At 33.8% G+C, this 24,799-nt stretch overlaps 2 protein-coding genes and 1 long non-coding RNA gene across 11 annotated transcripts in view; 1 reads left to right on the forward strand and 2 right to left on the reverse strand.

Annotated features, from left to right (window-relative positions):
* Positions 1-9,557, reverse strand: part of spef2 (sperm flagellar 2) — a 49,819-nt gene extending 40,262 nt beyond the window's left edge. For 4 of the 9 annotated variants that reach the window (XM_073950382.1, XM_073950380.1, XM_073950381.1 and 1 more), the window contains exons 1-5: positions 9,388-9,542; positions 9,158-9,260; positions 6,986-7,238; positions 985-1,155; positions 511-651 (exon numbers count right to left, since the gene is read on the reverse strand). In XM_073950382.1, the coding sequence (XP_073806483.1) occupies positions 511-651; positions 985-1,155; positions 6,986-7,238; positions 9,158-9,260; positions 9,388-9,445 (726 nt within the window). In that variant the 5' untranslated portion in view covers positions 9,446-9,542. 9 annotated transcript variants of the gene reach the window in all.
* Positions 9,558-9,639: 82 nt separating this feature from the next.
* Positions 9,640-14,761, forward strand: LOC141385749 (uncharacterized). Its single transcript, XR_012406682.1, has 2 exons — positions 9,640-10,881; positions 11,642-14,761. It is a non-coding gene; the product is annotated as an uncharacterized lncRNA (long non-coding RNA).
* A 5,939-nt stretch (positions 14,762-20,700) lies between these two features.
* lifra (LIF receptor subunit alpha a) overlaps positions 20,701-24,799 on the reverse strand; it is a 74,794-nt gene continuing 70,695 nt past the window's right edge. Inside the window, 2 exon segments of the mRNA NM_001014306.2 lie at positions 20,701-22,312; positions 24,473-24,539. Of these exon segments, the coding sequence (NP_001014328.2) occupies positions 21,740-22,312; positions 24,473-24,539 (640 nt within the window). The 3' untranslated portion in view covers positions 20,701-21,739.

Here is a 24,799-nt window from a genome sequence, read left to right on the forward strand (position 1 = left end):
TTGCTCATGTAGTGGAAGGGCGCGGAGCTGTCCGGTGCACATGTTGGACCACTTTATTTATTTTGTATTGTAAAAGCAAAACTCTCCTACAAGAGGGATTATAGCACCTCTCGATGGTGAATGCGGTTAAACTCATGGCAGGTATTATTTGGTAGTTTGGACATTTATTTCACTAATTTGAACGTCAACAGGGAAATGGTTTGAATTTCCACTTAGTAAAAAAACATTGGTGTTCCATTTGGGACGACACCACATACATATACTATGCTGTTGAGTGTGTAAGTCTATAGTGCATAAGTGCATAGTGTGCCATTTGGGACGCAGCTGATGTTGCAGTAGATATAATTAGAAAATGTAAGTGTTTTATAGGATACCTCAATAAATAAAAACCTTTAAATCAGCACAAAAGAAGCATTTTAACAACAACAACATTGCTTTCATTATAATACTGAGAATATTTGAGGATGAATATGCATAATCACTATTTCAAACTGCAAAAGTGTTGTTTACCTGAGCTTCTTGCTTTTTGCGAAACTGCTGTTGTTTCTCTGAAGCTCTTGACGTGCGAATGTGTGGAGGTTTCGGGATCTGGACAACAGCCGACTGGATCTGAATCATAATCTCATTTTGTTTTCTGCGTGCCTGCCGATGCTGAAAAATGACAAATCATAATATCATTCACAGCCTTCATTATTAGATGCTGATCAGTCAGATGAAGAGATTCGAATAGACCCCTCCAGGTTGGGGGTTGAGCATTGGACTAACAACCCACTTCGTAAAATGTTACGAAACCCCAATAAAGTGTGGCTAAATATCTACTTTGATATAAACAGCCCTGGGAGTAAGTAAAAGAAGTAAGTAAGTAAAATAATACCCATGATTCATGCCTTTTAGAAGAAAACAGTTTGATGCTACTGAGTCAAAAGTGTTTAAAAGAATATAGTTTGGCAATGTTAGGTATGGTTTACATGTGAAGAGACAAACCTTTTCTATGTCCCTCAGTCTTCTCTCCTCCTGGCGTTTGAGCCGGTCCTCCTCCTTCAGCAATTCAGTCATCACTGAGCGGCTGAACATTTCTTGCCCTCTTTTATGAAAGCGCTTTGCGATCTTCTGCATCTTCAGGTCCGCCTCACGCTTCACCACTGTTTTCAAGCGCTGAGAGACAAAGAAAACATTAAGATGAACATGATAAAAACATTTTAAGTACATCATTATGTGAAGACCGTTAGAAGTTAGAACTTTAAATGATTATATTGTTAGTTGGTTTGGTTGTTCTTTTATTGGTAAGGCTTCACAATAAGGTTGCATTAGGTAATGTATTTGCTTACATTCACAAACAATGATCAGAACATTTATTTCAGTATTTATTCATCTTTGTTATTGTTAGGTAATGAAAATAGTTGATCATCGTTAGTTCTTGGTCACTAACAGTGCATTAATGTTAACAAGCATGCTTTTGGATTTTTAATGCTTTAGTCAATGTTAAACTATGATTTGTAAGCGCTGTAGAAGTATTGTTTGGTATTAGTTCATGTCAGTAAATACATTAACTAATGAAACCTTATTATAAGTGTGATTCTTAATTTTCTGTACCACATGACTGTTCAAAAGATTGTTGTTTGATTCAGAAAAAAAATTAATTCTGATGTTTCAAAGAGACAGCAAAGGCAATTATAATGTAATAAAAGATGTATATCTCAAATAAATTCCTTTAAATACATTTTTATTGATTAAAGAATCCTGAAAAAAATGTATCATAATTTCCACGAATAACAACACTTAATCACTTATATATATATATATATATATATATATATATATAAATATATATATATATATATATATATAAATATATAAATATATAAATATATACATATATATATATATATATATATAAATATATAAATATATATATATATATATATATAAATATATATATATATATATATATATATATATATATATATATATATATATATATATATATATATATATATATGAGCAATTTCTTGAGAAGATAAAAATAAAATTATATGAAATAAAAATAATAATGAAATGAAAATAAGAAATCAATCATTTAAATAAAAATAATGTTTAAAATAAAAAAAATAAAATAAGATTAGAAATAGTTAAATAGTTTATGTACTGTTCTAAAGTCGGGGGTCAGTAAATGTTTATAGATATATATATATATATATATTTTTTTTTTTTTTTTTTTTCAGTCACTTTGGTGTATTTCTCACAAACCTATTTACATTTGCACAACAGCTAATGTATTTGTCATAACAATTAGTCATTCGTGCACATCATAATAGCAGTTTCTCATTCCTTCCAACACATTGCAAATGCTTTTGGACATGCATCAATTGCTTTCACACAACTCTCTGCTGTTTATAACATTTTCATTTGCTTATGTCATGTCAGTCAAAATTAACTAAACTTGTGAATGCTGAATAGTCATTCCATATTAAACTAATAGTCCTCATTTCATTACTAAAGTCATTACATACACAGATGTTGAACTAGTTGTCAAAATTCAATTCAATTCAGCTTTATTTGTATAGCGCTTTTACAATGTACATTGTGTCAAAGCAGCTTCACATAAATGGTCATAGTAACTGGATCAGGGTAGTTCAGTTTTTAGTGTTTAAGATCAGTTCAGTTTAGCTCAGTTCAGTGTGGTTTGAAGAGCAAATTCATCGATGCGTAGCTTTACAGATCCTGAACCATGCAAGCCAGTGGCGACAGCAAAGAGGGGAAAAAAAAACTTCACCAATAGGAGAGTGAAGAAAGAAAACCTTGAGAGAACCAGACTCAGATCGGCACGACCATTTTAATTTCTCTGCTGAAAAAAGTCTTGTGTAGAGCTGTCAAGTCTGTCAAGCAAATTTTATTTTAAAAAAATTGTAATCTTTATTTTCCTGAAAATGTCTTTTAAATTACAGTTTTTCTCAGTCACTTTGGTGCGTTTCTCACAACACCAGTGCATTTCTGCACAACAGGTAATGCATTTCTCAAAACAATTAGTGCAAACTGCAAAACCTAGCTCATGCTCAAAATAGATAGTTCATTCCTCAAAAGCAAGTATTGATGTCAATGAAAGTGTCAGTGTCATCAAAATGAAAAGTCCTGACACCATTGTTTATGAACAAGATAGTCAAATGGCTTTGTCATGTTTTTATTATGAGTTTACTCTGGAATTTTTTTCAATGCAAAAAAGCCAGATTTTTTTTTCCTGAAAATGCTCAAGACAGCACTATATACTATTTGCAGAGCCATTTGAAAACTACAGTAAAGTTGGACATCACTGCATTTGGTGAGGTATCTGAGTACAAGACACTGAATATGTGTGTTTCACATTTTTACTCTGCATTTGCTCATTACAATCCTAACTTATTCACAGCATTGTGCAGAAGAATAAACACACCCTTATTTACAACAAACATAAACTCCCTTTGGGTTGAACTGTGCACAACTGTAAACAATATTGCAGTACATATTGGAACTGAACCTACAACAAACACAGGTCTGTAAATCATTCATCAAATTGTTCAATTAAGAAGAAATTTTCAGGAAAATAATTATTTTTTTTATTATAAAGTTTGCTTGACAGATTTTGACATCAAGTTCAACATTTTTGTATGTAATGACTTAAGTAATGAAATGAGGACTATTAGTTTTATATGGAATGAATATTCAGCATTTACAAGTTTAGTTCATTTTGACTGACTTGACATAAGCAAACGATAATGTTATAAAAAGCAGAGAGTTAAATGAAAGCAGTTGATGCATGTCCGAAAGCATTTGCAAATTGTTTAAAGGAATGAGAAACTGCTACTAGGATGTGCACAAATGACTAATTGTTTTGAGAAATGCATGACCTGCTGTGCAAATGTAAATAGTGTTGTGAGAAATGCACTAAAGTGACTGAGAAAAACTGTAAACAATTTCATGAATGATTTACAGACCTGTGTATGTTGTAGATTCAGTTTTTAACATGTTCTGTGATATTGTTTACAGTTGTGCACAACTCTATCCAAAGGAAGTGTATGCTTGTTGTAAATAAGCGTTTAATCCTTTGCACAATGCTGTGAATAAATTGGAATTGTAAAGAGCAAATGCAGTAAAACTGTGAAACATATTCAGTGTCTTGTACTCAGATACCTCACTCAATGCAGTGATGTCTAACTTTACTGTAGTTTGCAAATGGCTGTGTAAATAGTATATAGTGCTGTCTTGAGCATTTTCAGGAAGTGTCTCTAAAATCTGACTTTTTTTTTTTTTTGCAATGAAAAACATTTACAGAGTGGACTGTGATAATGAAAAAACATGATAAAGACACTTGACTATCTTGTTCATAAACAATGGTGTCACGACTTTTCAACTTGAGGACACTGATACTTTGATAATTTCATTGACATCAATTCTTGCTTTTGAGGAATGAGCGATCCATTTTGAGCAAGTGACACACTTTTGCAGGTTATCAACTAGGTTTTGCAGTTTGTACTAAGTGGTTTGAGAAATGTAAATAGTGTTGTGAGAAATGCACCAAAGCCACTGAGAAAAACTGTAACAGGCATGCACTGAAATATTTAAAACAGTAAAGACATCTTTTACATGTGATGTTTTAGCAGTGATGCTAATCAGAAATGTTTTTTGTGCATCAAATCATCATAGAATCATGATTTATGAAGTATCATGAGACAGTTATGTAGCTGAATAGTCAGCTTTGCAACACTAATACAATTTTAAATATTTGGACAGATGAACAGGACAATAGATATACACATGGAGGGATGGATGGAATGATAGATAGAATGACAGAAAGAACAATAGAGATAGACAGAACAAAAAAATAGAATGACAGACAGAATGAAAGACACCGACAGATAAGACAGAACGACAAATAGAACGACAGATAGATAAAATGAGAGAATGACAGATAGAACGATAGATGGATGGATCGACAGAAAGACAAAGATAGATGGATAGATGGATGGACGGACGAATAGACAGACAGATGGATAGATACTAGACGGACAGACGGACAGACAGACAGACAGATTGATAGAGTGTAATGGAAATGTATTTATATTCATTTTTCAGATGTGTATGCATTCTCTGTAATGCCTAACTTTTCTATATGTGTGACCACTCTGTCTTTTGTCCTTCATTCCATGCTTTATCTTGAAAGGCTGTTTGATATATGGTGTGAAAGGGGCATAGGTCAGAACAGCTGAAACACCTGTTGCAAACATGGTATGGTGTGAAAGGGGCATGGGTCAGAGTGGAGAGACAGCTAACGTAAACATGGTATAGCCTGATTAGAAGAGACCTCGTAAGCAGTACAAGGGAGAAAACAGATATAAGAGAGGCAACACTCTGTTTTCAGTGTCTCACTCTGCAGAAACTGTTGTTGCTGTATAATTGTGACCTTCTTTATAAAGAATACAACTTTGAAAAGACACCCCGGGTAAGACTTTGTCTTCTTTACCACAGAGAAAGGATGGATGGATAGATGGATGATTAGACAGGCTTATTGAGAAATAAATGGATAGATAGATGGATGGATGGATGGATGGATGGATGGATGGATGGATGGATGGATGGATGGATGGATGGATGGATGGATGGATGGATGGATGGATGGACAGGCTGACAGAGAAATGGATGGATGGATGGATAGACAGGCTGACAGAGAAATGGATGGATGGATGGACAGATAGATAGATAGATAGATAGATAGATAGATAGATAGATAGATAGATAGATAGATAGATAGATAGATAGATAGATAGATAGATAGATAGATAGATAGATAGATAGATAGATAGATAGATAGATAGATAGATAGATAGATATATAAAAACAGTTGACAGACAGACAGACAGAGAGACAGACAGACAGACAGACAGACAGACAGACAGACAGACAGACAGACAGACAGACAGACAGACAGACAGATAGATAGATAGATAGATAGATAGATAGATAGATAGATAGATAGATAGATAGATAGATAGATAGATAGATAGATAGATAGATAGATAGATAAAAACAGTTGACAGACAGACAGACAGACAGACAGACAGACAGACAGACAGACAGACAGACAGACAGACAGATAGATAGATAGATAGATAGATAGATAGATAGATAGATAGATAGATAGATAGATAGATAGATAGATAGATAGATAGATAGATAGATAGATAGATAAAAACAGTTGATAGACAGACAGACAGACAGACAGACAGACAGACAGACAGACAGACAGACAGACAGACAGACAGACAGACAGACAGACAGACAGACAGATAGATAGATAGATAGATAGATAGATAGATAGATAGATAGATAGATAGATAGATAGATAGATAGATAGATAGATAGATAGATAGATAGATAGATAGATAGATAAAAACAGTTGACAGACAGACAGACAGACAGACAGACAGACAGACAGACAGACAGACAGACAGACAGACAGACAGACAGACAGACAGACAGACAGACAGACAGACAGACAGACAGATAGATAGATAGATAGATAGATAGATAGATAGATAGATAGATAGATAGATAGATAGATAGATAGATAGATAGATAAAAACAGTTGATAGACAGACAGACAGACAGACAGACAGACAGACAGACAGACAGACAGACAGACAGACAGACAGACAGACAGACAGACAGACAGACAGACAGACAGACAGACAGACAGACAGACAGACAGACAGACAGATAGATAGATAGATAGATAGATAGATAGATAGATAGATAGATAGATAGATAGATAGATAAATAAATAACCTTACTGGCCAAACATATAAAAATATATATAATTTGCAATAAATATCACATTTAGAATATCTTTCTAAGCAATAAGTTTCCCAATGTCCGTAATACAACCATAAGACACTTCAAGAAGCCCTTGAGGCAGACAGAAGAAGTGAATGTGGAGTTTCTATTAATGGATCACCTCTGTGTAGATGCTGTTCTCTATGCGGTGTAGGCGGGCCGTGGCTGCAGGCTGCATGACCTCCATGGCTGTGGCAGTGAGTCCTGCTCTCTTCTTTCTCTGCAGGAGTATGTAGAGCTGGTACAGCAGGCGAGTGGCCGCTCCATGCCTGCCCAGCATCACCGCTTTAGCCATGGTCAGATCAAAGGGCACGGTCAGCAGCTGCAGGGTGGGCTCAATGCGAGTGAAGTTATTCAGCTTGGCATTCGATGTGCTGTGGAGTGCAAGTACATGCTAAAAGAATTAATTAATGTGTTACAAATGTATTTTGGCTGTAATGATATTAATAAAGACATCTATATCTATAGCAAACAGACATACACTCACCGGACACTTTATACACCTGTCAAACGGCACGCAAATTTCTAATCAGCCAATCGCATAGCAGCAACTCAATGCATTTAGGCATGCAGACAAGGTCAAGATGATCTGCTGCAGTTCAAACCGAGCATCAGAATGGGGAAGAAGGGTGATTTAAGTGAATGTGGCATGGTTGTTGGTGCCAGACGGTCTGGTCTGAGTATTTCAGAAACTGCTGATCTACTGGGATTTTCACGCGCAGCCATCTCTAGGGTTTACAGAGAATTGTCTGAAAACGAGAAAATATCCAGTGAGTGGCAGTTCTGTAGGTGCAAATGATGAGTGATGCCATCATGATGGGCCTTGTTAATGCCAGAGGTCAGAGGAGAATGGCCAGGCTGTTTCCAGCTGATAGAAAGGAAACAGTAACTCAAATAACCACTCGTTACAACCAAGGTCTGCAGAAGAGCATCTCTGAATGCACAACCTTGAGGCAGATGGGCTACAGCAGCAGAAGACCACAACGGGTGCCACTCCTGTCAGCTAAGAACAGGAAACTGAGGCTACAATTCACACAGGCTCACCAAATTTGGACAAGAGAAGATTGGAAAAATGTTGCCTGGTCTGACGAGTCTTGATTTCTGCTGTGACATTTAGATGGTAGGGTGGGAATTTGCCTTAAACAATATAAAAGCATGGATCCATCTTGCCTTGTATCAACTGTTCAGTACTCAAATGGCCTCCACAGTCACCAGATCACAATCCTATAGAGCACCTTTGGGGTGTGGTGGAGTGGAAGATTTACATCATGGATGTGTAGCCGACAAATCTGCAGCAGCTGCTTGAAGCTATCATGTCAATATGGAGCAAAATATCTGAGGAATATTTCCTGTCCCTTGTTGAATTTATGCCACAAAGGAAGGCAGTTCTGAAGGCAAAAGTGGGTCCAACCCGGTACTAGTAAGGTGTACCTAATAAAGTGGCCAGTGAGTGTATACATATATTAGGTGTGGATTGGTGTAAAATAATATTTAAATAAAATAATAATATATAAAATTTTAGTAATAAAATAATAAAAAAAATCTTTCAGATAATGATTTCAATGTTTGAAAATCGGAATTATTAAACAATTAAATATTATTATTTTTTTTACTCATCTGAAGTTAGAAAATAGGTATCGTGTTGTCTAAAAAGTAAAACATGCCACAATTGTTTTTAGATTTTATTTATGTTAAAGTGTGTGTTTGCTTTTTGCACACTTTTGGCATGGTGTTTTTTCCCACACACCCATAATTTCTTTAGGTGTGCTGAACATCTGATTGTTAGTTCATTTAAATGATCTAAATGACAGTTATGTTGCAATTTTTATTATATTCTAAATTACTGATTAAATTTTAGCCAGATCTTATTAGATTGTGTTTTATGTTAACATAAAACATGTTATCAAACATCATATACAAGCTGTTTGCATTAAATACGAAAAGATGGCATGTTTATATATATATATATATATATATATATATATATATATATATATATATATATATATATATATATATATATATAATTATTATTATTATTAGTATTACTAAAAATATTCTGTACTTCAAAACAATTTATAAATCAATACTTAGTGGAATAAACCTCATTTTCATTTTTTTTAAATTTTCAAAAAATCATTATTATTAATACTATTTTACCATGTTTTGCTCTATATAACAATATCTTCACCTGGAATTTTAAATAAATTATATCATACCTTTAAAAAATAATTTAAATATGATTAACGTGTGTAAAATTCAAACAAATAAATAAATGTTAATCCACACATACTTTTGTTTTGAGAACAGATGGAAATCGTCTTGTAGCTCATATCTGTAAAGGATCTCTCCTATCAGATAACCGTTTGAAAAATCCCTGGCAAATGAATGCGGCTCTGCAATAAAAACATGTACAAGAAGAACAGTTAAAGTTATTTGCTGTCTGTCATTTATTAGCGATAATGCTCATTAACTTGTTTGCTAACGGCTTTCCCCAAACTTACAAAACAAACAAACACTTACCGACGACTTTTGACAGCCGGAGCTCTGAATTCAGCCACTGACAGATAATGTCTGACATTCTGAACGTTTAATTATCTTCAGTTAATTCAATTATGTTTATATTATTATGCGAGAATAATCTAGAAAGCGGTGCCGTTCATTTTGTTTTTGGGAGTGTCTCGTTTTGGCTTGGTGTTGCCACAGCAACCGGCCGCTCTGAGCACATTGGTCCAACCAATATTCCCTGAATGGAACAACAGAGCTGAGCTGTCCATTGAGGAATGAGTTGACTCGTTTTTGTTTGTTAGCAATATGTTCTGAAAATGAAATAAAATAGCTCATAGATGAATAAACAAACCTGGGAGGTGCCAGGAAATTTACATGTAAAGGAAAATGTTCACGCACCTTTCATTAAAATGAAATAAAATTGGACAGTTTGCTATAAGGGTATAGTGAAGTTTAGAAGGTCAGAGAAATTTTATTACATCATTTATGACAAAAAGTAATCCTGTAGGCCTATTAAATAAAGTCAAATGAATAAACACAAGATCATTGCTGACAAAAGGAAAATATTCTTGTAATATCATTCAATCTTTATAATTTCAGCTTAGTCCCTTTATTAATCAGGGGTCGGCACAGCAGAATGAACCGCCAACTTACCCAGCATATGTTTTACAGTGGATTCCCTTCCAGCTGCAACCCATCACTGGGAAACCCCTATACACTCTCACACACACATACTATGGACAATTTAGCTTACCCAGTTGACCTATAGCGCATGTCTTTGGACTGTGGGGAAGTGCCAACTACCCAACCCGAGGCTCAATCCAACGACCTTCTTGCTGTGAAGCAACAGCGCTACCCACTGCGCCATTCACCCTCTTGTAATATCTTTTAAGATTAAATGAAACAAAAAGGACAATTTTAGACTGTAATAAGGGGGAAATGGACATGAGAGTTTCAAAGAAACGTTCATGCACTTTCTTGAGAAATAAAATAAAATGAACCAAGTAAAATGTTTAGAGGATTTTTATATATTGGCTTTACAGGGGTGATTTCAACAGTGGTACTGCTTCAGATGCAACAATAATCTCATACACATTTTAAGTGAATATTAACTATTTTGCTAGAGTTTGTTTGATTATGCATCTGTTTAATCTGCAACTAAAATGTCAACATTTCACTACACAATTATTGATCGTCCAAGAGTGATTCCAGAGTTGCAGATTTGAGGTCTCCAACATGAACCATGTAATATTTTTCAAAACATTAAACTGTTTTAAAACAAATTATATTAAGTTACTTATTTTTAAAAAATTATGATTGAATGTTTATTTTTTGTCATAAAAATATGAACTCGTAACTCTCTGGCTTTTGAATCTTAAATTCAGCATACATTTTATTACAAAACAAAGTACGCATGCACTTTCTTTTAAAATAAATTAGACAAAAAGATAAATCAGACAAAAGGATAATGTTCTTGTAATTTCTTTTAGGATTAAATAAAACAAATAGGTCAATAATAGACTGAAATAAAGGAACATTCACATTAGAGATTTAGAGAAATAAATACATTATAATATGATTTACTGACAAAGTGATCAAGTATTTTCTTTAGAAATAAAATAAGCAGGAATTTGGATTTTAATAATACATGAGTAAATGCTGAATGATAATAAATGCTGCACAAGTATTGGTCGTTATATCTTGTTAGTAAATACATTAAATAGCATTAATCAACATCAGTTAATACATTTAGAGGTTTTTCATATATTGGCTTAGGCGAGGTGATTTCTTGATGCAATATTTATCTTACACACATTTCTAAAAGAAATCTCTACTTTTGAATATAAACAATTTTTCTAGAGCTTGTTTAATAACACATCTGTTTTATTTGCAACTATAATGTCAACATTTCACTTCACAATTATTAATAGTCAACGAGTCATTCCAGAATTGCTGGTACATTATTTGTTCCCAAGATGAACCATCTAATATTTTTCAAAAACTTTTTTTTTTATAAAACAAACTATTTTAACACTAATTATATTAAGTTGCCTCTAAAAAAAAGATGTTTGTTTATTCATCGTGATGAAAATATTAACTCATAATTCTCTTGCTCTTTAATCTTACATTCAGCATCAATTTTATTACATGGTTTTAAAAAAACAAAATATTCATGCACTTTCTTTAAAAAATAAACTAGACAAAAAGATAAATCAGACAAAAGGAAAATGTTCTTGTAATTTCTTTTAGGATTAAATAAAACAAATAGGTCAATAATAGACTGAAATAAAGGAAAATTCACATTAGAGATTTAGAGAAATAAATACATTATAATATGATTTACTGACAAAGTGGTCAAGTATTTTCTTTAGAAATAAAATAAGCAGGAATTTGGATTTTAATAATACATGAGTAAATGCTGAATGATAATAAATGCTGCACAAGTATTGGTCGTTATATCTTGTTAGTAAATACATTAAATAGCATTAATCAACATCAGTTAATACATTTAGAGGTTTTTCATATATTGGCTTAGGCGAGGTGATTTCTCGATGCAATATTTATCTTACACACATTTCTAAAAGACATCTCTACTTTTGAAAATAAACAATTTTTCTAGAGCTTGCTTAATAACACATCTGTTTTATTTGCAACTATAATGTCAACATTTTACTTCACAATTATTAATAGTCCACGACTCATTCCAGCAGTGCAGGTACATTATTTGTTCCCAAGATGAACCATCTAATATTTTTCAAAAAACATTTTTTTATAAAACAAACTATTTTAACACAAATTATATCAAGTTGCCTCTAAAAAAAAAAGATGTTTGTTTATTTATCGTGATGAAAATATTAACTCATAATTCTCTAGCTCTTTAATCTTACATTCAGCATCAATTTTATTACATGGTTTTAAAAAAAAACTAAATATTCATGCACTTTCTTTTAAAATAAATGTCAACTAAATAAAATATAATACCCTTTTTTGACAAAATAGGAATATATTGTTAATCTATTTTAAGATTAAATAACTTAGGCCAATAATTGACGGAAATAAGAGAAAATTCACATTTGAGATTTAGAGAAATAAATACATTATAATATGATTTACTGACAGAGAATTTAAGCATTTCTACAGAATTAAAATAAAATAATTAAGCATGAATTCTTAGACTGTTTTTTAACATGACAATGAGTTCACTGTACTTAAATGGCCTCCACAGTCACCAGACATCAATCTAATAGAGCACCTTTGGGATGTGGTGGAACGGGAGATTCACATCATGGATGTGCAGCTGGGAAATCTGCTGCAACTGATTGATGCCATCATGTCAACATGGACCAAAATATCTGAGGAACGTTTCCAGTACCTTGTTGAATCTATGCCAAGAAGGATTAAGGCAGATCTGAAGGCAAAAGTGCGTCCAACCCAGAACCAGTAGGTGTACCTAATAAAGTGGCCAGTTGGTGAACTAAATAAAAAGCATCCTATAGCAAATAAACATTTAAATGAGAGATTTGTGTGGGGTGTACTCACTGGCTGAGCACTGTAGAAAACCCTTCATACGAAACACACTGATATATATGATGATTTTCTAAGAGAGTGTACAAATATTACTAAAGCTTCTGCGTGGAAAACCAATAAAATAAGATAAATCTGCAAGCTGTGGTGAGTTTATAGAGGTAAAAATGAGGACAACTGACCTTGATGTTCATTTACGAGATCTGCTGCCATCCTGTCTGGGGAAAACAAAAGCTTTCTGCACATTACGACTGTGAATAAGGGGAAATAGAGTTTAGCGGTTCACAAAAACATCATCAGGGGATTTACTGACGAAGCAAAATATTCCTCAACATTTCACAACGGCGTTACAAAAATCCAACACCATATCCAAAAACAATCAACACAAGACTTTCGTGGGTTATCTGAATTTATTGTCTATAATAATACAGACTGCATAATATATTCTGTTAGTGTATTAGAGTATTCAGATGCCTGGATACATCTTTAAGTACACACAAACACACACACACTCATAGTGTTTGATATAATCCTCATTCGTAGCTCATCTCTCCTCTGTGAATGCGGGATCCGTCATGCATACAAAGGCAGTGATATAACTTTAGTGTAGTATTAATTCATGTTAATTTGGGTGCAATATTCCCATTTGATGATCTTCATGCTCAAGAGAAAGTTTATTTACAGTAGTGTTAACATGGTATTTACATTAACGCCTCATACTTGTGTGAATCCACATCTTGTTTGCGTATGGAAGCTGCTCAAATTTATACAGTGGGGGAAAATAAGCATTGAACACGTTGTGCTTTTTCCTGGGATTAATATTTCTAAAAGGAGCTGTTGACATGCACTGAAAAAAAACCCCATAATTTTACAGTTTATTTCCGGCAGCTGGGGTGCCAGAAAAAAAAAGTTAAATAATGGCTGATAAATTACAGACATTTACAGTAAAATAACAGATATTAAATTACAGAATTTTACCAGAAAGTTTAATTTAAGGAAATTTCTGTAGTTTAATATCTGTTATTTTACAGTATATTTCTGTAATTTAATGGCCGTTATTTTGTGTTTTGTTTCCGATTGAACCAGATTTTGGCAAAAACCCAAACAATACAAAGATAAAATTAAAACAAAACAAAAGAAATCTGAAAAAATGACAAGGAGAAAGAGCTGAACTACTGAAATGTATTAAATACTTTATAGAAAAGGCTTTATTGGTGATGGCAGCTTAAAGACGCCTTTTATGTGGAGAATGAAGTCACATGCATTGCTCAGATGTGAGTTTTTTCAGACTTCAACAGTGTTAAAAATCTAGATGGTTATGTGGGTCTCGTCAATCAAATCTGATCATTATTGGGTATTTTCTATTGGATTCAGGTCAGGTGATTGGCTGGTCCATTCCACAGCTTGATTTTCTTTCTCTGAAAGTATTAGAGAGTTTCCTTGGCTGTGTTTTGGATCATTGTCTTGCTGAAATGTCCACCCTGGGTTCATCATCCTGCTATTTTAGATGTTAGACTGAAGCAGCTGATATTCATTTATATTGAGGAAAAGTAGAGGGTTGGTGAAGAACTACTGAGAGATTTCAGCTGCTGTCTGGGCTTACACTGCCTTTCTACATCTACCTTTCTTCATGTGTTTAATACTTTTTTTCATTTCATTTTATTTTACAGAACTTAACTAAATTGATTTGTTTTCTTTTCATATATGAATTTCTTTGGTTTTACCAACATCTGGTGAAAATTTCAAGTCAACAGCATCTTTAGAAATATGTTTTCTGAAAAAAAATGGTGACGTGTTCAATACTTATTTTCCTTACTGTATAAAAGCTATGGGGTAAAAACAAGAAACTTCATATGGAAGAGAATTCATGTATTTAGGTAAAGGGTTTACTTTCTGTATAAATCTATAAGAAATTTAGAGATTTTTAAAGAATATAAGGGAGAATTTAAAGATGTTTATAGAATTTATTTCGCATAAAATAACTAAAAATGTTTATATTTATTTTTAGAAAACACAATACAAATGTTTTAATTTCAAAGCTTGATATTTTCAGGTGGAATAACCCTGATTTTCAATTACAACAAATAAAAAAAAAAATTGTTTGTCAAAACAACTGTAATTGTATGGGGAATAAATGCTTTTAAATCACATTATTTTTATTTGAAACGTCAAATAAATGTAACAAGACCATCATAACTAAACAAAACCTACACTACACTTTACGCTTGTTGTTTGTTCCGACCACTTACTCAAAATGATGTGAAACACAATTCTTGAGTTTGTTTTGGCACAACTTAATTGTTTTATGTTTAAAAAACTTGAATTGGTAACAATAAGTGAACTTAATTCCTTCAAGTTGTCCCAACACAAATTAATTGTGTGAATTTTGTAAGTGTCCACTCAAAAAATGACAAATAACGCTGCTTGTTCAACCTACTTATTTAAAAGGAGTTGAAACAACACAATCCTTAAGTTATTTTATTTTTAAGAAAACTTAATTGTCTAATGTTTAATCCACTTAAATTTGTATAAACAAAGAAGTTAATTAATTTGAGTTGAGACAACATGAAGCAATTGTGCAGAATTCAGCATTTTTTAGGGTAATTTTTTTAATTTTACACAAACTGATATATATATAATAATCCAGTAAATGCTAAAAAACAGACCATTTTACTGTGGTCCTTTCATTTTCCCCATAGCTGTATATGTTACATTCGTCTAACTTTCTCCCCACTGAGAATGTACACCTTGAGATGATTTTGATAGCCTGCATATAGAACATTAGCTCATTTTCCATTTGTACAGCTAATAACACGTTCATCTGGGCTACAAAATCCGCAGCTAAAGCTTTCTGAACACATTTCATTCAACACTTAAAAAAAACACCAACAACAAAAAAAATACATCTGTGCATTTCACATTCATACAAGCAAATAAAAAAATAAACATTAGTAGGCCTCAGTAACTGCACAGGTTACATATTAGTAACTAATCATCCGGACATAATAAAATCGTTCACAGTAGTGTTTTAAAGCTTAAGCAACAATAGACGCCGACCTCACTCATATTATTTTATCTCACTGCTAATAAAGTTCATCATCTAATGCCCTTTCAATCACAAGCCACAATAGGAGTTTAATGGCCACTAATCTGATGCTCTGCAAAGTCAACAACAAATGGCATCGCAACCCGTTTGACTTCCCTACTGTGATGAGTCAATCAACATATTCAGTGAGGAAAAAATATGGCAGTGTTTTGACTTTTTATCTTAAAATTAAGGTCTGATATTGACAACATATTAAGTCTCGATATTTTGAAAGATTATTCTGATAATGATAGTTAAATAACAATATTTTTGAATGAATAAATCAGCCCAGACTCATTAAAACTGCATACATCAGCCGACATTATTGTGTAAAACCTTAAATACGTTGCTCACAGTACGTTTCGTTGCACGTTTCAGATGACAATACCACTAGAGGGCGCTGTTTACATTTTTAATTTTTTTTTGCGAATCTGAAATGTGGTACTTTGAGTATGTTTTTTTTTTTTTTTGTTAATTTCCGACAAAGGACCATTCAAGACCAACCACCAGATCCCATTGACACTTTTAACTTGGCGCCCCTCCATTAGGGGAACGCCCCCTTGGCAGGCAAAACCTTACTATATCCTACTGACTTCCAACTCACCGAGTGAGTGCATTTGGACAACTCAATACGATTTTATGTTTATGTAACCCACTGGTCCTATCGCACACATATCGTTCTGACCTGGAATCGAACTGGTGATTCTTTACACGAAAGTCGCTTGTTCCAACAACGAGGTTAAAGACCATGGCATCTCACGTCTGTTGCTAGAGCACATTTTGAGGTCAGGCGAGTGAGGTGTACCAATATAGCTCTTCACTAGTTGGCCTCCTTTACACTCACCCCCATCCCAGACGAGCCCCCATGTGGAACTGGCCCTACCGCACCAAACCCGGTCTGAGCTGGGATCGAACCGGCGATTCTTTGCATGAAAGTTGGTTGCTCTACCAAGGAGGCTAAAGACCATGGCCTCTTGTGTCAGTCGCTGGAGCACCTTTTGAGGTCAGAGGAGCGCGGTTTATCTGCAAACCACTCTGCCAGCTGGCCTCCTTTACACTCAGCCCCACCTAAACTTCACTCCCATCCCGGACGAGCCCCCAAATGCAACCCACTGTTCCTACCGCACCAAACCTGGTGTTACGTTTGCTTGCAGAATGTATTTTGGGTGTGTGTGTGTGCGTTTGTTTGTATGGGGGTGTGTTGTTTCATCCATGTGTTACAGGTACTAATGGCATTGGAGGATCTGCATTTTGTGCGGATGACGTTGGCCACTGACGCTGGGTTTGCGCCACCAATTGCTGGTCGACGTAACATTTAAAAGCCAAGCCCAAACTACAATAGTGATCTCTATCTCTTTTCATCTCTCGCTCCTTCTCGCTCTTATTTTTTCTGTGGATCTCTGTGAGGAGGCTCTTGTCTAAAGATTTGAGATCAGAAAGTGCAATGCGTTAGCTTGTGAACTTGTCCAGTTAACTGATATGTTTGAGTGATCCCTCGGAGAGGGTGTTGAAGTAAGTAAGTCGCGTGATGTACATATACAACACAGAGACTCATCTTTGTATTAGTTCATTAGGTTCAGGAGAATGTGCTGCTTTGTGTACGTTTTGTTTTAGTTATAGAGTAGCTTAGTTAAGACATTTGGTACGTTGACGATGTTTCTTTTCATGCTTTTCTTTTCATATTGAGTTTAGTTTGTTGAATACAGTTAGTGGGTTTTGTTATCTTTATTTCTTTGATTTAAGCACATCTAACTACTTCCTCTCCCCCAGGAAATCCATCATTTATTTATTGTAAATATTTTTCTTTCACTGTATAATATATTTTCACTGGTTTCACTGGAAGTATGGGCAATAAATAATTGCAGTGATATTTGGTTTTCAAGTCATTTCTTCCTCCATCCTCTTGTCACACACACTAAACTATTGTGTGTTATGTTACATACTCTTAGTTTAACATTAACATCTAATCACCTCAAACGTCAGTCGCTAGAGCACTTTTTGAGGTCAGAGGAGTGAGGTTTACCTGCATAGCAGTTCGCTAGCTGGCCATCGCTACATTTAGTTGTTTCTTAATGTTTAGTTGCTTAATTAACTACACGAATGACTCAACGTCAGCTCGCAAATCTCAATTCATTTTAGTAGATCAAACGTAAAGATTAAAAAAGGCACAACAGCACCAGGAATGTTTATAAGAGAAGTGAAATGGGTTGCTCTTGATTTGATGCTGACTTTCTCCATTCAGGCTCAGTGTTTTCCTGACGTATTGAATCTGCTGCAGAAATGTTTGGAGGACTAGCGAAATGCACAGTGGCTTTCACAGTATAGCCTTAAATCTGAACGATGGCCCAATGAAGTCTTGAGAACAGCAGGAACAGATGCGAGTTAGGCCAGTTAAAGTGATTTACCCTGTTCTCCATGCGAGTCCAATAATCCTAATGACAAGAAAACAGCTCTGAGAGAAGGTGTCGTTGCTTTGATGACATCTAGCTAATCTCCTGAGGCACTGCCGTCATTTGAAACCCCATGACAATCTCTTGATGAAAATATCCTCATCCTGGATAGATGCATCTAATATTAGATATTCAATAACACGAGTTGAAACTGGGAGGTGCTACGCTTGTATGAAAGCTGAATTGAGAAAGACTTCAAGGAGTGAAAAAACTTATTCATAAAACTGAAAAGGTGCTTCACATAATTAACAGATAATGCCGGATTTCATTTATCTTACTGACCATTTGGAAAGGAAAAATGAAATGAGTCTATCATCCTACAAAGTAAATGTTTTAGATCAACAGTACACAGCTTTCTTTGGAAAAATGTTGCGGAGAATAAGGCTGCACGATTTATTACAAATAAAACTTAAAGTGTGATGTGCTTAATTAAACTGCAAATGTTGAAAAGTCTTCCACATGTTAACATTTATAAGTGAAGAAAATAAGACGGCAAGATTTGTTTTATTTCTTAGTAACTTTTCTTTGTAACTACAATTTTACTGTCCAATAATATATATATATATATATATATTTCTCTTTTATGGTTATTTATTTAATTGTACAACCACTAAAATAATGCATTAATAATTTTTTATTATTATTATTATTATTATTTCCACTATTATTAATAATAATGATGTATTAATAATTTGTAATTAACAAAAATTGATTTATTATAATATTATTAGTAATATTACTAACAATAGTAGAGTTTCCACCTTTAAATTGCCGGGTGTGCAAATATCCTCTGATCTATCATGGGATGTCCACGTTAAGTACATATGCTACCTTTGCGAAGATCTTTTCTTGTGATGTTCTAATGCCAGTGTACTTGACCTTTATACAGCCAGTTCCTGAGTATGGTAGTCTGGGGCGGACCACAAAAAGGTCTCTCTGAGGAGTTAGAGAGAATCCAAAAGTGGTGTTGCTGGATAATAGGTATTCCGATTTCAACTTTTAAAACACTGACGCTGCGTCTAAAATCGCATACTTTATAGTACGCTAAAACAGTATGCAAGCCAAGTAGAATGTCCGAATTGAAAGAATTCAAAAAACAGTATGCAAGAATACCTGGATGACCTACTACTTCCAGCGAGAGGTGTGCATACTAAGCACGCTGCGCTATCCTATGATGCCCCATGAGAGAATTCATGATTGGGAGTGAAGCGATGCAACTAACGAGGGTAGGTCACATGATCACGACAAAATGGTGGATGTAATACGTCCGAGTTCCATTGATACTGCTCACATTCATACTGTATAGAACGTATTTTTATAATTGACGAGGGGTGCGTTTAAATTCAAATGCAGTACCTACTGAGTAGTAGGTGATTTCGGACAGAGCCTGAGTGTAAGGCGTTAGGAAGCCACTTTATATGTACGCTCACTAAAATCAGAGTTTTTTTACTTTGGTTGTTTATAATGTCATTTATTAGTATTTTTATCAGTCAAATATTGTTTCAAGTGTGTGTTTGGTGCATTTCAGGGAATTGTGCTGCTATACCCTGTCCTGTCAGATTATAAAGAAACTAAACTAACTAAATCATTAATAATAATAATAACAATAATAATAATAATAATAAATATTAACATTATTATTACTACAATTTTTTTTATTAATTATGAATTATTATAATTACTAATAAATTTATAATAAATTAAGTACTACTACTAATACTACTACTACTACTAATAATAATAATTATTATTTTTATTAGTACAACAACTGGAACTAATTATTATTATTATAAATTATAAATACTTTGTCATTAATGATACTAGCTTTAATACCAATAAAGTTATAATAATAATAATAATAATAATAATTATTATTATTATTACTACTACTACTAATTATTAATTATAAATACTTTGTTATAAATTTTAGTAGCCGTAATAATAATAATAATAATTATTATTATTATTATTATTTTTACTACTAATTATTATTATTAATTATAAATACTTTGTTATTAATATTAGTAGCTATAAAAAGAACAACAATAATAATAATATGAATTATTATTATTGTTATTATTTTTACAACTAATTATTATTATTAATTATAAATACGTTGTTATTAATAATAGTAGCAATAATAATAATAATAAATTAATAATCAAATTATTGAGTGATTGTACTATTAAACAAATAAACAAAAGATAAAAATATATTATTAATTTAGGATTAATAATTGTAAATAATAACAAGTCATATTGCTATTATACACCTTGGGAAAAAACTGCAAATTTAAATATTTGAGTTGCAATCCCAATTAATTTTTCCAATATTATACATTATCCAATAAATCGTGCAACCTTAGCGAAGTAAAGTTTTTACAATGCAATACCGTGTAGCAAGATCCGTTGAACACAAATACGCACAACTAACTAGCTACATGCCATCATGAAGCCACAGTGTTTACACGCATCTTTACACGCAATGTAGGATCATGTAAACACTTTAACAAATGTGTTCGGCAAACAGTGGACATTCATGCACGATTTAAGCTAAATCCGAGAGGTTCGTTTCCCCCCATTCTGCTTTCCTTTTGTTCTGTCAGCTTATTCAATGTGCAAGTGTGTATACATTAACACTGGAAGAAAGAAACTAGCTTGAGGCTACATAAAATATTTAAAATCACCTGAAACTAGCGTAGATTTGAGAACAAATGGTCTTTTGAAATGAAAATCCGCAAACAAAGCCTACATTTGACTGCTACGAAAATGTAGGACGAAAAATGACTGAAATGTTGCTATGAGGAATAGTTCACCCCAAAACTGAACATTCTGTCACCCTTTGCTTTCTTTCTCCTGTTGAACACAAAAGAAGATATTTAGAAAAATGTTGGAAACCTGTAACCATTGACTTCTATAGTATTTGTTTAAATATCATGTTATGTGTTCAACAGAAACAAAAACTCAAGTTTGTAACCACCTGAGGGTGAGCAAATAGAGCATAAACATTCATTTTTGCGTGAACTATCCCTTTATATGCATAAAATACTCTATAATGGTCTCCATTTTACTGTAATCACTGCTAAAAGAGACACAAACACTGTTAAATGAACAAAAGCAGTGTTTCTAGGGAGCAAACGTCATACTGCTTAGGGCGAGAGCATGAAAAACAGCCATCTTTCAGCTCTTCAGTAGTAATTTACCTCTCTGGTCAGAAAGTCCTCGAAAAAAACAGTAGTGACAATAATAGTGAAGGATTTCCAGAAGGTTCACAAACCCTGATATCATCCTCTCACACATCTGCGTTTTCAGGATTTCCCAGAGAGAAAACTGTGGAACCAGCTGCTGGACGACTGCGGTTTCTCCTCTGAGGATTCTGGGATGAGAAACTGGGATGATGTTATGGATGTAGGGCTGCCAAGCGAACCGCTGAAGTTTTCCGCCTCTGGAGAGTCCATCTGCCAGGAACACTGGGGTTTATATCCTGTGTTCAAGCCATCATCATCATCATCATCCAGCTGATCTTGGGGCTCGTCTGGATTCTCAGAAGGCTGCATTTGAGGCCTGTATCCTCCACTATGGGCTCCCTGTGATGATGTCGGGCTCTGGATGCCGGCATAGGTGATCTCGGTCTGTGTGGAGTCCACTGAGGCCGTGGAGGAGCCGGAGGAATCGGAGATCTGGTTGCTGCGAGAGCCGTGTCCCACAACCTGATTGTAGTATTTTAGAAGAGCCGGTTCATCGGAGTCTGTGTCCACCTCCATGTTTTCGTTCTCCTCTTCCTCTGGTACTGAAACCAGACTCTCTTTTGTGATATCCCACTCTGGACTCTCCACGATCTGGACCAGACTGTGTGGAGACGGCTTCATGTCCAGAGGCCCCTAAACACAAAATGAATCGTTCAGGTTAGTCAGTAGGGTTGTAGGATATTGGACAAACTCGCCATTGCGATATTTAATGCGATATAAATTACATTTCAACACACGTTCATTGGTTTCATCTTCATATTCTGATCAGCAAGTGATGTATTATATAAGAAAAAAAAGCCCACAGAGTCCTACAGTTCTCCTACAGCAACACATTCCATTGCAATATTTAGCTTTTCTACGGCATTTATTGCGATATAAATAAGATTTCAATGCACATTCATTGCTTTTATCTTCATCTTCTGATGAGCAAGTAATTTATTATATAAGAAAAATGCCCAGTCCTACAACAGCAAATTCTGTTGCAATATTCATTGTCATACGTACACAAATTCACCAGATGTCTTTAATAGTTCAATTTGTAAAGTATTATTACATTCGCATTGAATGGGATGCTAAGTAAATTAATAAACAGGCCCACTGTGGATTCTCTTACCATCGTAAATTCAATTGCGATATTTTTTCTTTTCCACGAAATCTATTGCAATATGAATACAATTTCACTGCACATTCGTTCCTTTCGTCTTCACCTTCTGATGCACAAGTTATTTATTATAAAACAAAAAAGGCCCCAAGTGGCTTCTCCTACAATAGCAAATTCTATTGCGTCATTTTTCTTTTCTACGAAATCTATTGCAATATAAATACAATTTTAACACACATTAGTTGCTTTCGCCTTCATCTTTTAATGCACAATTAGTTTATTATAAAAGAAAAAAAGGCCAAACTATGGATTCTCCTACCATCGCAAATTTCATTGCGATATTTTTCTTTTCTACTAAATTTATTGTGATATAAATACAAGTTTAAAGCAAATTCGTTGCTGTTGTCTTCATCTTTTGATGCGCAGGTAATTTATATACAGTAAAAAAGCCCACAGTGGCTTTTCTTAACGCAGCAAATTCCATTCTGATATTTTTCTTTTCTGCGATATTTATTGTGATATGAATACAATTTCCCTGCAGGTTGGTTGCTTTTGTCTTCACCTTTTGATGCAGAAGTAGTTTATTATACAAGAAAAAAAGCCCACTGTGGATTCTCCGACCATCAGAAATTCCATTGTGATATTTTTCTTTTCTACAAAATCTATTCTGATACTGTATAAATACAAGTTTAAAGCACATTCATTGCTCTTGTCTTCATCTTTTGATGCGCAGGTAATTTATATAAAGAAAAAGGCCCAGAGTGGCATTTTTTACCGCAGCAAATTCTATTGCAATATTTTTCTTTTCTACAATGTTTATTGTGATATGAATACAATTTTACAGCAGATTTATTGCTTTTGTCTTCATCTTTTGATGCGCAGGTGATTTATTACACAAAAAAAAGGCCCACAGTGGAGTCTCCTACCACAGCAAATTCCATTGCAATATTTTTTATACAATATTTTTTGTGTTATGAATACAAGTTCAACGCACATTCATTAATCTTCTGATAAAATAATAATAATTATTAATAATATCAAAATCTTACACACACAACTAAGTATGATAAACTTTTTATCCTATAAGAAATAGTGTATAAACTACAATAAAAAAACATTTACCAAAAAAATTATCAAAAAGCAAATCAAAAAGTCATTCTTTTAAAAATTGGGCATTGGATGGGATCAATTAACATCGCACGATCCCTGCATTTCATCTTCGCCTTTTGAGGTGCAAGTAGTTAATTATACAAGAAAAGGCCCACACTTTTTCCTTTTTAATTTTTGCGACCAATTCATCAGGAAGTGATGATTTTGTTCTCTTTGACTCGTTGAATGGAAACGGTGCTTAAATTTACAAATGTTTTATGCAATATTCCAGTTGTGCACATAAGTCTAAGTCACATCTTTGGATAGAAACATGGCTAATCACATGCACGTAAACAAAGAAATAAAGGATTTCAAGATATAAAAAAGGAATTAACTTCCTTCCAGACACATGAGGTTTTAACTTCCTACCCGGATGCATAATGAAGGCAATCCTTTCCACAGTTAGTCAATTTACATATTACTGAAAGGCTTGTTTGTTGACAAATATAATTCTACACAATCAGGAATCCTCTAATCTATTTTATGTTGGAATTAGTAATATTAATTCTTGCCTTAGCAAACTCCACTAAAAAATGTTTTACCTGTGGAGACGACCAGTTGCCAGGTACTTTAGGTCCAGGGATTTCAGGATAGAAAGCTTTCTTTACCCTGGAATTAAATAATAGGAAATCAAAGCAATGCATTAATAACAGATTTAGATGAGAGCTGTTCTTGTCAACTAAAAGTTAAAATGTTGCAGTCAAATTAATTGAGGTAACAAAAATAAACAGGATTACCAAATGAAACAAACTTGTTTTCTACATTGTATAACCTATTAAAACTCACTTCTATTAAATTATATATCATTATTATATGTAATGATTTGTATTAAATTCTAAATATCAAAATACATGCTGAAGCACACTGAA

This window comes from Danio rerio, chromosome 5 (assembly GCF_049306965.1).
Source record: "Danio rerio strain Tuebingen ecotype United States chromosome 5, GRCz12tu, whole genome shotgun sequence".
Taxonomy (NCBI): domain Eukaryota; kingdom Metazoa; phylum Chordata; class Actinopteri; order Cypriniformes; family Danionidae; genus Danio; species Danio rerio.